General features: G+C 31.7%; 1 protein-coding gene across 17 annotated transcripts in view; it reads right to left on the bottom strand.

Annotated features, from left to right (window-relative positions):
• Positions 1-15,854, bottom strand: part of Dmd (dystrophin) — a 2,094,227-nt gene that overhangs the window by 1,141,301 nt on the left and 937,072 nt on the right. For all 17 annotated transcript variants that reach the window (XM_078034984.1, XM_078034996.1, XM_078034982.1 and 14 more), the window contains one exon: positions 8,637-8,831. In XM_078034984.1, coding sequence (XP_077891110.1) covers positions 8,637-8,831 — 195 coding nt within the window. The remainder of the gene's footprint in view (positions 1-8,636; positions 8,832-15,854) is intronic.

The following is a 15,854-nucleotide window of genomic DNA, read 5'->3' as shown; positions in this document are numbered from 1 at the left end:
TGCAAGAAGGTTTGAAGGAAAAATTTTCAGTGAATTAATCCCTGAGTTGTAACTAGAGGCAGGTTGGATGTGCCTGGAGGAGGTGGGCCATAGGTACATGGCTTTGGGATATGTATTTTTTATCTGGAGAGTGGGAGTCACTCTCTGCTTCCTGATCATCATGTTAACTGCTTCCTTCTGCCACACTCTTCTGCCATAATATTCTGCCTCATCTCAAGACCTGAGGAATGAAATTGGCAGTCCATGGGCTGAGACCTCTGAAACCATGAACCCCCAAATATACTTTTCTTTCTCTAAAATTTTTCTGGTTGGGTCTTTTAGTCACAGCAAGGAAAAAGCACAAACCTTGAAATTTACATAGTCATGAATTTCAGTAAGAATATTTCTGTATAATCTTACTTAAATTCACACTATCTTCACAACAGTATTATAAAGTAGTCTTGGACAGGTATTGTCATTGATTCAATTTCAATACTGAGAAAACAGGGTTAATTTGGGTGCAGTGGTGCATGCCTGTATTCCCAGAAGCTTGGGAGGCTGAGGCAGGAAGATCATGAGTTCAAAGCCAGCCTCATCAATTTAGTAAGGCCCATAAGCAACTCAGTGAGACCCTCTCTCTAAATAAAACATAAAAAGGGCTGGGAATTTGGCTCAGTGATTGAGCAGCTCTGGGTTCAATCCCTGGTACCAAAAAAGGGAGGTTTACCAATTTTATTTGACTTGCCTAAGTGCATAGCTTTTAAGAATCAGGTTCAGTATCCAAGTCTTTCAGGTTCAAATCCCGTGCTTTCACAAACTCTCTAGCCTAATGCTTGTTATGGCCATATAATGAAATTTCAGTGATTAGGAAAAATATTAGTAATATTTGAATTATATATGGGTTGCCTGCCACATACTTTCATCAATGATTGATTTAAATTTCAGCATGTATGAACCCAACTAAAATATCTTCCTGGTGATATTTGCATATTTTTTTAAGAACTCAAATGCCAGGATGATTCAGGATATAATATAACAAAGGCTAATTTTATTTTTTCTTTTAATCTTGGGACCAATAGACTAACATTACTCTGTCCTTTTCTATCACAGAGTTCATTCTAGGATGTGCCAGACTGTCAGACATTCATTTAAGAGTTTTATTGAGTGTCTATTGGGTGCCAGGTAGTGTTACAGGAGATGAAGATGCATCTTTACTAAAGAAGAAAAAGAAGATATTATTTTTTTCCTCCTGGTGGTTGGGCATATGATGGATGTTGGTTACCACAGGGAAGTAGATGGCTCTTTTGCAATCCATTGTAAAATCTGAAAATTTTATTTTTTGCCATGCCTGATTCATCATCATCATTATCTTGATAAATGTAGCATACAATGAGTATACATACCTGTAAAAGCATGCATATGTGCTTTAGATTTATAAAGCACTGAACTATTATTTTCACATTTGGGGAGGGTGAAAATAATAGCTTTGAGCAGTTTAAGGTATCAGAAATGCCTTGAGACACTTTGTAACTTGGTTAACAAAGAGGCATACAACCTCTAATTCTAAGAAAAAAAAATAGAAAACCCCATTAATATCTCCTTTGGCAGTAGCCTTTAGGAATTAGATCATCTTAAAATTGAAGAAGAGAAATTGGAGTGCCAAAGACTCAAACTCTACTTCATTCTCACTTTCTGGAATTTGTCTTTATCTGGAAGATGAAGGTAATACCCTATATAAAACTTATACTTAATATGTAATATCAGCTGCCAAGCAATACATTAATGGCGCATCAAATTGGGAAGTATGTTCAATCAAAAAGCATTAAAAGATTTATTAATTATGTTTCCCTGAGCTTCTAAAGATTTTTGAAAATTTACTTTTTGTGACTCTAAAGTAAATTGACCTTAGAATTTTTTCTGCATAGATTATAATCTACATGTGAAAAATACTTTGTATGCATAACTATGTATTTTTTCCAAAATATTTTTCATACAGTGATATATTGTTCTCACGCAAATAATGAATCACTAATTATATATCACAGATAAAAATAGCAGCATAAGTAGTCAAAGCATAGCTTGAATAGTTCAGGAATACAAGGAAAACCTCCCTACAACTAAGTTGCAAACTCACAATTTCTATCAGCCTCATGATTTTTAAATTTTAATTTCCATTAGCAAAATGGAAGAAGTAGGAGTGAGTTGTTCTTTTTCTTTTTCTTCTAGCACTGGGGATTGAAATCAGGAGTGCTTTATTACTGAGGTACTTCCACAGTCCTTTTTATTTTATCTTTTATTTTGAGACAGGGTCTCACTAATTTGTTCCCTAGAACTTGTTATCCTACTGCCTCTGTCTCCCAAGTTTCTGGGATTACAGATGTGTGCCACTGTGCCCAGAAGAGTGAGTTTTTAAAATATATTTTAGCTGAATTGGGAATAAATTGCAGCAAGAAATCAATGTAGCACAACTCTTGGACATGATAAAATAATGGTGGGGAGAAAAGAAAAATAATATTCTATAAAAGAGAGATAAGAATAAAATGTAAAAGAAAACAATATCAAAGCACATATAAATATGAGCCAGATATGTCCATAATACAATGTTTATAATCTCTTCACTATAAGATACATGAAAAATTAGGTACTCTACCAATGATTTAAGCAGGATTCATACTATAATTGATAAATTAATATTTATATGTAGTACAGAAATATATATATATGTAGCAAATCAAACAAATATATCCCATATCATACAAACAGATGAGGAAAATATTTATAACTAAATAAACGTGCTAGTTGAAAGAATTCAATTTTCCTCAGAGAAATCATTAGCTGATTACATTATTCAAAATATTTATATATAGGCTGAAAGATCAGTTTTACAATGTGGTAATAATACATTAAGAAAAATTATATTTTCCATGTACTAAACTGTTAAATGAGAAATTTTAAGTAGAATTCAAAAGGCATTTGTAATCAAAATTGGCTTTGAGATTTTATACGATCCATGATTATTTAATTTAGAATAACTGCAAAGTCTTTCAGCTGTTACATTATTAAATTGATAAAAAAAATCCAATGCTTTTTCTAGCATGCCCTGTATTACAATATGCACATAAACAATCATTCTTTTATTTTCCTTCAGGTATTTTGTTCAGATTTGTACATATGGTGCCTCCTGCTATTATCTACTTCCCCTAGTACCAGAATATAAAAATAGTCACTTTGCTCATGGCAATGATGTTGTCTTCATTTAAGTGATTGGCATTATTAAATTTGTGCTTAAATAGCATGAAGTAGATTCCAAAGGCAAAAGATCTTAACCAGGTTATAGTATCTTGGTTACCAGTACTTTTGTCCCTACTTCAAAGCAAAACTGAAATGTAGAAGACAAAAATATCAAAGAAAAACTTTATATTCTTCAAGAGATCCTCTTTCAAGTTCAAGGAACACCAGCATTTTCCTACTTGGGCCCAAATCTGCTGAGAAAGTCTTTTTATTCACATATTCTCAAGTTCGATTTAAATATAGGTATGGATTCACTATATTTACTTTGAAAACCTTTTCATAATCTAACATTCTCTTACTATTACCTAGTCCAAGCCACCAGGATCTATCTCTCATTCAACTGGACTCTTCTTTTATCCTTGGTTCCGTATACTTCTATACTCAACGCAAGAGTCAGTGTGATCTTATTAAAACATACATCAGATCATGTCACTCACCTGTTCCAAAACCAACAATGGTTCCCATCTCTCTCAGAGTGAAAGGTAATCCTTATAATATCCCACTAGGTCATCCATAATTGGGACTCCCAAAAAGCCTATGATCTTATCCCCTATTTCCCTCTCCATATCATGCTTTACTCCAGCTACATTGGCTTTCTTGCTGTTCCCTGATCAAGAAGGGTTCACTCCCACATTTGGGTCTTTGTTTCCTCTACCCAGACATCAGGGCTGACTCCCTTATTTTCTTCCAGTTTAGCTCAAATGTCCTTTATAATCTATTTAAAAGTACAAACCCATCTCTTGCCATTCTATCTACTCCTAACTCTTTAATGGTCCTGTATTCCCTTATTGAACTCTACGTTGTTTTTTTTAAAATAATATATATTACCTTGTAATATTCAATATTTACTTATTTATTTATTGTTTATTTCCTTATGTTCTACCTCCTACTACTATAATAAAAATGTCTAAAGAGAAAGATACATTGGTTTTTTTCACCATTTTTTAATCACATAGAAATAATGCCTGGCACATAGCAAGAACTTAATAAATATTTTGGAAAAGATAAATTCTCACTCCTTATATTACTACTTATCCTATCAACTCATTATAAGTCTCAATAGCCATCCATAAAACTTGAACATCTTTGCTTTTTGAGTTTACTACCAGTTTTTCCTTGTGCAGTTTTGGTTGAACAAGGGCTGCCTTTATTTCTTGATCCTACTTAAAGTATATATTAGGAACAACTCTTCTGCTCTCACCTGTGAACTTTCTTCATATGTTCATTATTCTTGTCACACTCTTGATAGCATGGTTTAGATTTAAAATGTCCCCCAAAGTCTTATGTGTTGAAGGCTTGGTCTCTAATAAAGCAATGTTCAGAGGTGGTGCTTTGTGGAAGTGATTAGATCATGAGGCCTCTGACTTTATAAGCAGATTAATGGTAGCTGAATGGACTTCTGGGAGTCAGTAAAAACTTTAGGCAGGTGAAGCATGGTTGGAGCAAGTAGGTTCACTTATCCCTGTTCCTTTTCTTTCTCTCTTTCTGTTTCTCTGATATCTGTCTGTCTTCCCATACTCTCTCCTTTCCAGCTAGCTTAAGCTGAGAAGCTTTCCTCTGCCATGCCCTGCACTATGATATTCTCCTCACCTCAAGCTCAAAGCAATGCTTCTGGTTGAACATGTACTGAAACTTGTGAAACAATGAGCCAAATTAAAGCTTTCCTCTTTTAAGTTGATTATTTCAGATATTTTGAACACAGCAATGAATATCTGGCTAACACACCTGTCTACCAAAAATACAGCATATTTTATCCACAATACAGCATCTATACTATCATCAATTTAAATAAGCCAATTGAAATGATGTATGAATGGCTTCTTTATTTCCCTTTATTTACTTGTTTTTCTTTATTATACCTTTCCTTCTCCCCTTCTTCTTTTCTTTTATGGAATCTTTCTAAGTTGACATCAAATCACCTAGAACTAGATTCTAGGATATTTTCCTTTGAATTGGGCATGACACACTTAATATTCTACCTTATTTTATCCACATTTGCCTTCACTATGCTCAACATAACATCCTAGAAATAACTACATAAAAGATAGCTAAGAGCAGAGATTTTGGGGTTGTTTTGCTTGGGTTAAAGTTCTGGCTTCACTAATACTAGTGAGGTCAACTTTGCCTGCTTACTTTATATTTATTTACTTTTTCATGTATAAAATGGTTATATTAGCTTCAATATGTCATAGATTTCTGGGAAGACTTAAGCAAGTAAATAGAGGTAAGTTATTAAAACTTGAGTACCTAGGTTGATTCTATTATAGCAAAAAATAAAGCCTACTTCTCATCTTTATAAGCTAGGTTCATATTTGGGGAATTCTACACTATAGGCATAAAGGATTTCCAAGGATTTCTATTGACAAGTGTTTATTCCACAGGGTATATGCCTTTATTATTACTATTTTTTTTATAATTGCCCTAGTAAAAGTTCTCATACAAGCTGACCCTAAGACAAGAATATGCGTGCAATTAATTCATTTTGGAAATGATCCTAGGAAACAGTGACAAGGGAGTTGGTTAAGAGAGGAAGTAAAGAACATAATATGAGGCAGATTTCTGCTAAGTGAAATGGGATCTCTGTTCTGATTCTGAATGTTGGGTTAACCCAACTGAAGGGTGCTTAATCATCAAAGCCATCACTTATGGCTAGAGATTTGCTGGAAATTGTGAACATGCTAAGATTTAACTCCTAGAAACATCTAGGCTTTGATGACTAGAAAGAAAATGAAGGCAAAGAGTCAGAGTTCAGGGAAAGCTGAGTGAGGAAAAGGTATGGCTGAGGTCCCAAGAGTGTGTTGTATCATACACCAATGAAATAGAAACTTTTAGTAAAATCAGTTATACAGAGACATTAGGATAAATTATTTTGTTTTGGACTCCTAAATGGATAATTTCTACTTTCATGATGAGATTTTGATTATTAAAAGCCTTTGGTGCAAAACTTTTGGTAAGTTAAAGCTGTAATGCAAACATTTCTATGTTCATGCTTTATATGAAACATTTCAAAACAAGATTTGGTGATTTAACCTAGAAATTTTATTTTGGTAAATTTTATTAAGACAATGTTTTTCTTAAAATACAAAGTACAAGTTATTCCTAATAGAATCTAAAACTTTCAAAGGTTTTAATTGTGTCTAAATTATGGTGACATTGTCTATGTTATGAATACTATTAACTTCTTACATATAAGAATCACAATTGATTAGCGATGTTAATATTGGCTCTGAAATAAGAATAAATATTGCTTACATGTATTGTTTCTCACTCATCTTTAGTTATACCTTAGCTAGTGTATTAGCTGTTAATGAAGATTTTCAGATATAGGTAGGCATCTATATAATCTCTGTCCAAATGATTAGATAACTTTTATGTTTAATATATCTAGTAGGGTACTAATTTAGCTATGTTTTGTTCAGAAAATAATTATTTTAACTTATTACACAATATTTTTGTTGCACTGTACCTTCACTGAACATGTATATTACACCACAGCATTACCTACTATAGTTGTGTGATTTGATCCATGCACTTCTGTCAAAAATAAAATTAACTGCAATCTAATTTTGAAAGTTCCCAACCAGTAGCTGTACAATGTATGCACTACTTTTCTATTTTTACTACTATATAATGACAGTGATTAATGCCTTTAAGAGGAAATACATATTCATTGAAATAACTGAACTCAAAACTATCCCCCTTCAAAAAGTCCATGAAGGTAGTAAGCCCATTTGCCTGCTGTAGAAATTTTGTTGAGAGATGGAATTATACCCACAACTGCATCTCATGAGGATTCAATAACCTAGCTAAATTCAACTTGCAGTAATAGCTCCTTACAAACACAGTAATCAATATTATTACATTTGGTGTCAACTATACTAATATTAAATTTATCAGTATGAACAAATTGCTAACTATGAGTTTAGCCAGGGACCTGTCATTCTAAGTGTGTCAGGTTAAGATGCATGGACACAATGATATTTAGTGTGTAACTAAATATAGTTATATTATATATAACTATAATGCAGGGTCACTAGTCTCCTGACCACCATGTCTACAAAACACGAAAAGGAATGAATATTAGCTGATTAGCAGTGATTCACATATCAAATGACAATGATGCATTTAGAAACTGTGTTGATATAAAAATTTAGTTAGTGTGAGTATATATGATGGCATTACTCCTTTATCAATTGACTGGATTTCTTTTCTTCACTGGATCCATAAGTGATTTCACTTTTAATTCAAAAAGAATAAGAAATAGCACAATATTGAAATGAAAGGACTAGTTCCAGAGATACATATAGCTCTTATTTTTATTCTGTAATTTTATAGCTTATTTGATATAAGATATTAAAGTCAAGTCATTCGAGATATTAAAACACCAATTTCCAAAACAAACAGCATTATCTATTTGTGTACTTAGGCAGACAAATGTGTGACATGGAATGAGCTCCTAAGAAATAATTTAGAGTAAAAATGCTTTCACTAATATGTACTGATAATAGCAAACTCATCTTCTGTCTATATTCTTATGCTGTTTGCACTAAAAAATACCAAGCTCTGGTTATGCTATAATATTTCATTTTGAGTGTGAAATGTATGATCACAAAAATTATCTTGAAGACACACATTATTATGTACATTTTCTTCATAATACATTTATTTATCTTCAGACACTGCCTTCTAAAATTCATTGCATATTCCCACACCATTATTTGTCTTGGTTCAGAATTCAGTAACATGCTGTTATTAGTTTGAAAGAAAAAAGCTGTATTTGGGTAGTAGCCTTTGGCTGGTAGTTTTAAAATAGTTAATTGATTTCTATTTACATTTCCTATATTATAGCATATGTGTTGACATTTATTTAAAATAAAATATCTATATTATAAGTGGAAATTTTAAAATGAAAACAACACATAACATACAACTTTAAATCTCATCTAATTTGCCTTTTTGGGGAAAACAAAGTAAAGTATTGGTTGGAAATGAAATGTTTCTCTATCAAAGCTTGCTTTTTGTGAACACTTTCTGCCCTGGGTACCTCCAAAAACTTTGTTTTGGAAAGCATCTTGACCCTAAATATTATAAAAGATCATTTCTAATTTATGTTTCAATTTCTATACCTTATTACTCAAGCTACCCATTCTATATTTTTAGAATTGTTATAAAAACTTATGATTATGTCAAAATGAACCCAACTATTATATATAACTATAATGCAGGAATAAAAAACATTAAAAAACAAGTATTCCATGAGTAAATAAATATATCCATTGTGTATACAATTTAAGCCAATTATTCTGGTAATATAAATGACCAATGGGATCATCTTGTAAAATCTAAATGAAAGAGCTTTGTTTTACCTTCAAAGACTCCTCTTGTTTAAAAAGATCTTCAAAATCTTTAGCACAGAGGTCAGGTGCATTGAGAAGTTGTTCCACTTCTGATAGAGCTTGTGAGACATGAGTGATCTCAGTCAGATAAGTAGAAGGCACATAAGAAATTTCCAAAGGCATGTCTTCAGTCATCACCACCATTGTTTCTTCACGGAGAGTGTGCTGGTATAGATATACAAAAGAATAATATTTTTAGCTTCTTATAATAAAAAGTCATTCATTGAGTTGTTATAGACTCCAGTGTTTAGCTGACAGAAGGTTGAAAATGGATTACAAAGAAACTCATTATGATAACTCTAGTAAAATAGTTTTATTGTTTATATACCTTCTTCAAAAAAATGTTAGAAGCCTTTATAATAAGAGATACATACACACTAGCACCATGAATATAAGATGAAAGACCAACAGTCATAAGGTTGAGAGGAGAATAGTTTTAACCTAAGAAAATAATGTTTACAGCTGCCTTTTAATTCTAAGCTTACTGGAAATCTAGGTGTGGGGTGGGGTGAGGTTTCTGCATTTGTTTTATTTATAACAAAGGAACACTTTCTATCCTTATTCCTCCCTATTCTTGATTTATGTACAGGAGTCATAAAGTGGTTTTAGTTAGTATGTAATCTTCTATTCAGCCCAACCCTACCCCAAATCCCAGATTTTTAACCCTACTCATTAATGTTAGTTTCTTATTGAATTAAGCTAATTAAGATGTTAAATGAGTAGGGTGACTCTGGAATTCAAATCTTAATAAGAACTCCAGAGTGTCCTGAGATCTAAGAGAGAATTCTTTCTGTATCTTCACTTTCCTCACTGGCATCCAAGTGCTAGGAGTGATCAGAATTTGCAGCTTAAAGTTTTTTGAGGGTTTGCAAAGTGGTGTCTCTTTTCCTATTCTTTTTAAGAGCAAGAAATAAATACCATTTGGCACGCAAATTTATAAAGATGGATGACCTCTGCCCCCTTCTGTCTACAGTATAGGCAGCAACATTTTTGTAATTGAAATTATTCTCCCAGTAACTTTGTTTTGAATTGATCAAATGCCACCTGTCTGTTGATAGGGTCAGCTGAGGATTTAAGTGGCAGGGTCTCTGGGAAAGCTGGACAATAAGCATGCTAACAAAGCCATTTATTACTACACAGACTTTTTCAACAAGACCATATTCATTTTTGCAATAATTATAATCAAGTGGACTTTTTGATCCCAGACTGACTCCTACACAAACATGAGTCAAAATTATAGGCTGATCAATTTATTTTCTTTTAATTTATCTGGCCCAGGATTCTTCATACTCAATACTTACATGATAATTTAGATGTCTCATCTAATTATGATGTAGCAAATTCACAGAATTGCACAGATTAAACTTTAAGTGACATAATCATACATTTTACAAAATTGATTTATTGTATACATTATAATTAAATCCATGACACATGTTTCTGCATGATCAATGGAAATATATATACATTTCTAATTTGCTTTTTGAGTGATATTAGAAACTTGAGATAAAGTTTGATGAAGACAATTCAACATTTCAGCATAGATTTCAAAATCCAAATTCTCAAATTCTCCATTACAAACCAAACATTTCAACAATTAAAAAATAGATTTATACTTATACATATAGCCCCCTGAATTTTTTATATGTACATACATATATATATCACATGTGTAGATGTTATATATGTGCATACATGTATATACACATATACATATGCATACTACATATATATGTGTATATATAAAATTCAGGGGGTCTATGTGTATATGTATATGTATTGGTATGTATACATATATCTATGTATATGTATATATGTATACATACATATCTGTGTATATAGACATATATGTATATATATGCATGTATGTACAACATGTATACACATATATATGTGTATATACATATATACACATATATATACATATATATATATTATATAAATTCAGGGGGTATTTGAGTGTAAAATATCCACCGACTCATGGAGTTTAAGTATTAGAGTCAGTAGAGCAAGTCAAACAAAGTTATTGTAACTCACATGCATTCCATCAGTCAGATGACTATGTTGTTCTTAACAAAATCTCCAAGCTAATAGATTTGTGTTTTTTAATTGTATAAGTTGCTTTAACCCCTGAGATAAAAACCTACATCATCAATAACAAGCATAATTCTTAGAACATTTTATATAATGATGCAATTACATTTGTTTATAATGCAATGCATTTTATTCCTACTTTTAGAGAACAGTTTTATTAGGGACAGAGTTGGGTGGAGGAGAGATTACATTTTTTCTTTTAATAATTATTTTGTTGTATTAACCAAGATGTTGTTTGTGAATTAGACAGAACTTCAAAATATTTAAAGAACTTCTGAGTCTCATTAGAAATGTGTGAATTCCAAAAGGTTTTGATGTTTATTCTCATGATTTTTTCTTAAAAGAAAAATAATTGACAGTTCTTCATATCTTTTTTCAGTTTTTTTATTGATATGCAGTTTTCTTAATGTTCATTACCAAGATGTGGCATAATCTCAGCTATTTAGATGCATATTGGTGCCTTATAAACATAGTAATTATGAATTATAGATTGCAAGGAATTGAGAAGCTAAATACAATAAAGAAAGGAGACACTAAAACTCACATATGACTACTAACTTAGATTCACTTTCTGAAAAAAGGTTTAAAACCCAAATTTCTACTTTGGCATTTGTAGTTAATTATATTTTAATTTGCACAGAGGAACTTTAAATGAGTTTTACTTTAATAATTAGTGTTAACCACACAGCTCTGAAGACTGGAATGCTGAGTCTCAGCAAAAAATATCTAAGGTCAGCTGCAGTTCCAAACTAGGGCTCTGAGAATATTTGCAGCACATTGTCCTCTGGCTTCTCATTTGTTAAGCTTTTCTCTACTTGATCACATGTGTCTGACATAGATTTTTTTTTATTGCCTACGAATTAATGCATTTTTCCCCCTTCATAATAAACATTGAAAAAAACATCAAAATAAAAAGCATTTTCACCTCTGTCTCAATGGAATACTCTTTTAGGGTCACATCATAAGGCATCTATTCAAATCCCCAAATTTTCAAATAATTGAAATTTTACATCTGGTTCTAGAAACAATTTTTGTTATTTTAAAAATATTCTTTAAAACTGAAGCCTTTATTAACCTTATTATGATACCCTTCAAAGAAACATTGGCCATTTTATAGAAAGCTCTATTAATATGTGTATTGAGATCATTTTCAAGATCATCAGAGATAGGTCTTGGAGCAATTGGTGTCCCTTCGTGAAAATAAATGGACTAATCATGCCACATCCTGTCCATCCTATGCTCAGATACAGCATGAAGAGTTTTTCTGGAACATTTAGAAATATTTAAACCTTTACAATTGATAAGACCAAAGAAAAGGAAAGGTGGAATCTTTTACTTTAGAAAAGATCTGATTGAGAAAACCATTATAATTTTTGCTGTCCTAAACTACTGCTAATTAAATAATCTTTTTCCTCTTACCAAAAATATATTAGTATGCCTTTAATTCCTAAAATGTCTCTTATTAAAATTACCTTTGGTCACGGATTCAGCTATATTTTATAAAATAAACCCAGAATAGCAAATATGCATTCCATATATTTAATGAATACTTATTTATGGGAGGATTTTTCTGTTCTACTATCTTGATATATAGCATCCAGCAATCATAGATAACACATGTTAAGTAGTACAGATCAACCAAATAGAGAAAACTAAAGTAGGATTATGTGAAATTTGGGGAGAAATAGATATATTCAAAATAACTCTGACACTACTATGAAACTATCAACTCAGTTTCAAGAAAAATGTTTTATAAAATTTCAATTTTTATAGTATTCTAATTTATTATAATATTCTAATACATATGATAATTTTAATATATAGGAACATATCAGGGCTGGGGATGTGGCTCAAGCGGTAGCGCTCTCGCCTGGCATGCGTGCGGCCCGGGTTCGATCCTCAGCACCACATACCAACGAAGATGTTGTGTTCGCCGAGAACTAAAAAATAAAAATATATAAATTCTCTCTCTCTCTCTCTCTCTCTCTCTCTCTCTTTCTCTCCTCTCTCCTCTCTCATTCTCTTTTTTTTAAAAAAGGAACATATCATAATTTTCATATACAAGAAATTGCCAAAAATTAAATCAAGAGAGTCAGACATTTGGAGATCTAGTTTACTATTTATTCCTCAAAAGTATATTTTGCTGGGCACAGTGGTGCATGCCTGTAACCCCAGCAGCTCCAGAGGCTAATGCAGGAGTATCACAGGTTCCAATCCAGCCTTAGCAATTTAGCGAGACTGTAAGCAGCCTAGTGAGAACCTGTCTCCAAATAAAAAATTTAAAAAGGGGTGGGGATATGGCTCAGTGGTTAAGTGCCTGTGGGCTCAATCCCTTTACACCCCTAACAAAAGTATATCATTCCTTTTGACACAGTTATGCATGTTTATAATGAATAAACTATATCCACTGAATAATTTCCAGTTTGGTTTAATAAAAATTTTAGAAAGTTATTAAAAATCAGTGTAATTGGAAGTATCATGTTCATTTTCTCTTCTTTATGCAAAACCCATGCACTCATATTGAGATTAAGCCTTTTCATTTGAATTTCATTAATTCTGTCTTGAATAATTATATCCTTCTGGATTCTGATATGTACAAATCCTGGTTAACCTTTTGAAAATTAACTTGCTTTTGGTAACATTCTTTACCATCTTATATCATTATAGATATTCATGCATCATTAGGAAGTGCTATACCCATACTAATTCATTTTTATTTCTCTCTATTCATTTTCATTTTAACTATATATATACCCAAATGAATACACTATCCTACTTTCTAGTAACAAAGGTCAAAAGTCCAAAATTGCCTATTTTTATTTAAAAATAGAAAGTTTAATCAATACTTAAAAAGGATTATTATAGAACACAACTATGATTTGTATGAACTAAAGTTGAAGTCAAAATGGTTTTGAGAGTTTGAGCTATGTAAGTAGGCATAGGCATCAGTTATAAAGTTTTAAATAAACTTTAGTTTCTCTGAAAGTTGAGTTATCACATTTTTCTATTACTTAAAATTTGTTTCTTGAAGGGTCACATAACTGCATGAAATAAAGCCAATTCTGTTTTGAAAGAAATGATGCATTATATCAGGATTTTTAACAGAAAATGTCTTCCTCCATGATTTAAAGAACTTTTCTCCCCTTCAAATGCATTGTGGCTAGTGGCCCATTTATGAGTTATGAGGTCAAAGATACTTAAGAAGAAAAATGTATTATATGCCATATTATTAAGACATATGCCTCACAATATCAATATATCTCATATAAATATGCTACACAGAAAATATGTCAATGCATTTAGAATCTAATAAAGGATATTGTCTAAATAAAATTAATATAGTGATGGGGTCATCGTTTTACATCATAGTGCTAACATAAAGATGTTGAATCTTCAAAATACATTTATTTATTAATAAATTGAATCATGATAGGAAAATCTGTTAATTTATATCTTATCATATTCTTTTTTCTCCAAGTTTGGTGATTTTCTTTTATTTTACTCTGATGCAAAACCAAAGATTCCACTACAGCACAAATATATATTGGTATATATTAAAATATATTCATATATACTAAAACTTCATGAAAAGGGATGCTCCAGCTATCCCACTAAGTTTATATTCAAAGGACTTTAAAATAGCATACTACAATGACTCAGCCACATCAATGTTTATAGCAGCACAATTCACAATAGCTAAATTGTGGAACCAACCTAGATCCCCTTCAATAGATGCATAGATAAAGAAACTGTGGTATATATACACAAATTCAGGATTGAGAGAGAATAAAATCATGACATTTGCTGGTAAATGGATGGTGTTGGAGAATATCATGCTAAGTGAAATAAGCCAATCCCAAAATACCAAAGGTCAAATGTTTTCTCAGATATGTGGATGCTGATCCATAATGGGGGCAGGGAGCATGGGAGGAATGGAGGAACTTTGGATAGGGCAAAGGGGAGGGAGAGGAAAGGAGGTTGCATGGGGGTAGGAAATATGGTGGAATGAGATGAACATCATCACCCTAAGTACATGTATGAAGACATGAATGGTGTGACTATACTTTGTGTACAACCAGAGGCATGAAAAATTGTGCTCTATATTTGTAATATGAACTGAAATGAATTCTGCTGTCTTGTATAATAAATTAAAATACATAAATTTTAAAAAAAGAAAAAGGGGAGTTAAAGGACATTCTTAACTATTGTAGAATGTTTAAAAGTAATAATATAATGTTGGTTAAAACCCAAATAAGATTCCAGGCCTTAAGTAGCTTCTGGTGCTTAATGAATGAAATGGAAATGACTTAAGTCATCTTAGATAAATGGTCCATTCTCTTAGTCTCAAAGTTGTCAGAGAAATACAAGTTTCCTTCCAGAGATACTTCCAGAGTAATAAACAAAGATAGACTATTTTTATTTATTTCCCCTGGATCCTTCATAGATTTTGTACAGAGAAAAAAGCAAAGCAAACAATTAAATTTTGCAAAAATAAAAAAAAAACATGATTAATCTATAGGGGGGAGCATTTCAAATGTTAAAAGCATTTAGAAAAAAGAAACAAAAATATGGTACAAATTAAATCACTATGGGTTTACTCAGCCATGTTCAGTATTTTGTATACACACAAAGGATATGAGAGTACTAGTATTCCAACAGTACTTGGACTTGCAGGTTTTAATTAAGTCATTGGGAGAAAGTCTTTGAATATTGAGTCTAATGGGTCCAAACAATTTTGTTATGACCCTACACAGAGAAAACAGCAATGAGAAAATGTTCAATCTTTGATAATCTCCTTCCACTTATTCCACCATGTAAAAAATTTGCTTTTGTAAACTTATGTAACAACAAAAGGGGGGTATCAACCCCAAATTTTCATTAATTGATTGATCAACAAAATGTGATAAGGTTATTTTACCTGTCTTGTTAAAAATTTCACTAAAAAGACATAAACTAATCAATGTAAAATTTTGTAGAAAATCATCTTTTATACAAATATTTGTTTTCCAAAGTTAGAATGAATTTTTAGATCTAGGCTGACTGTCAGTAAAAGAGATCTGCAAGGAAAGCTGAATTTGCCAGTCTTTAAGTATA

This window comes from Ictidomys tridecemlineatus, chromosome X (genome assembly GCF_052094955.1).
Source record: "Ictidomys tridecemlineatus isolate mIctTri1 chromosome X, mIctTri1.hap1, whole genome shotgun sequence".
Taxonomy (NCBI): Eukaryota; Metazoa; Chordata; class Mammalia; order Rodentia; family Sciuridae; genus Ictidomys; species Ictidomys tridecemlineatus.
The sequence above is the reverse complement of the archived record's forward strand: the minus strand, read 5'-3'. Positions and strand labels throughout refer to the sequence as shown.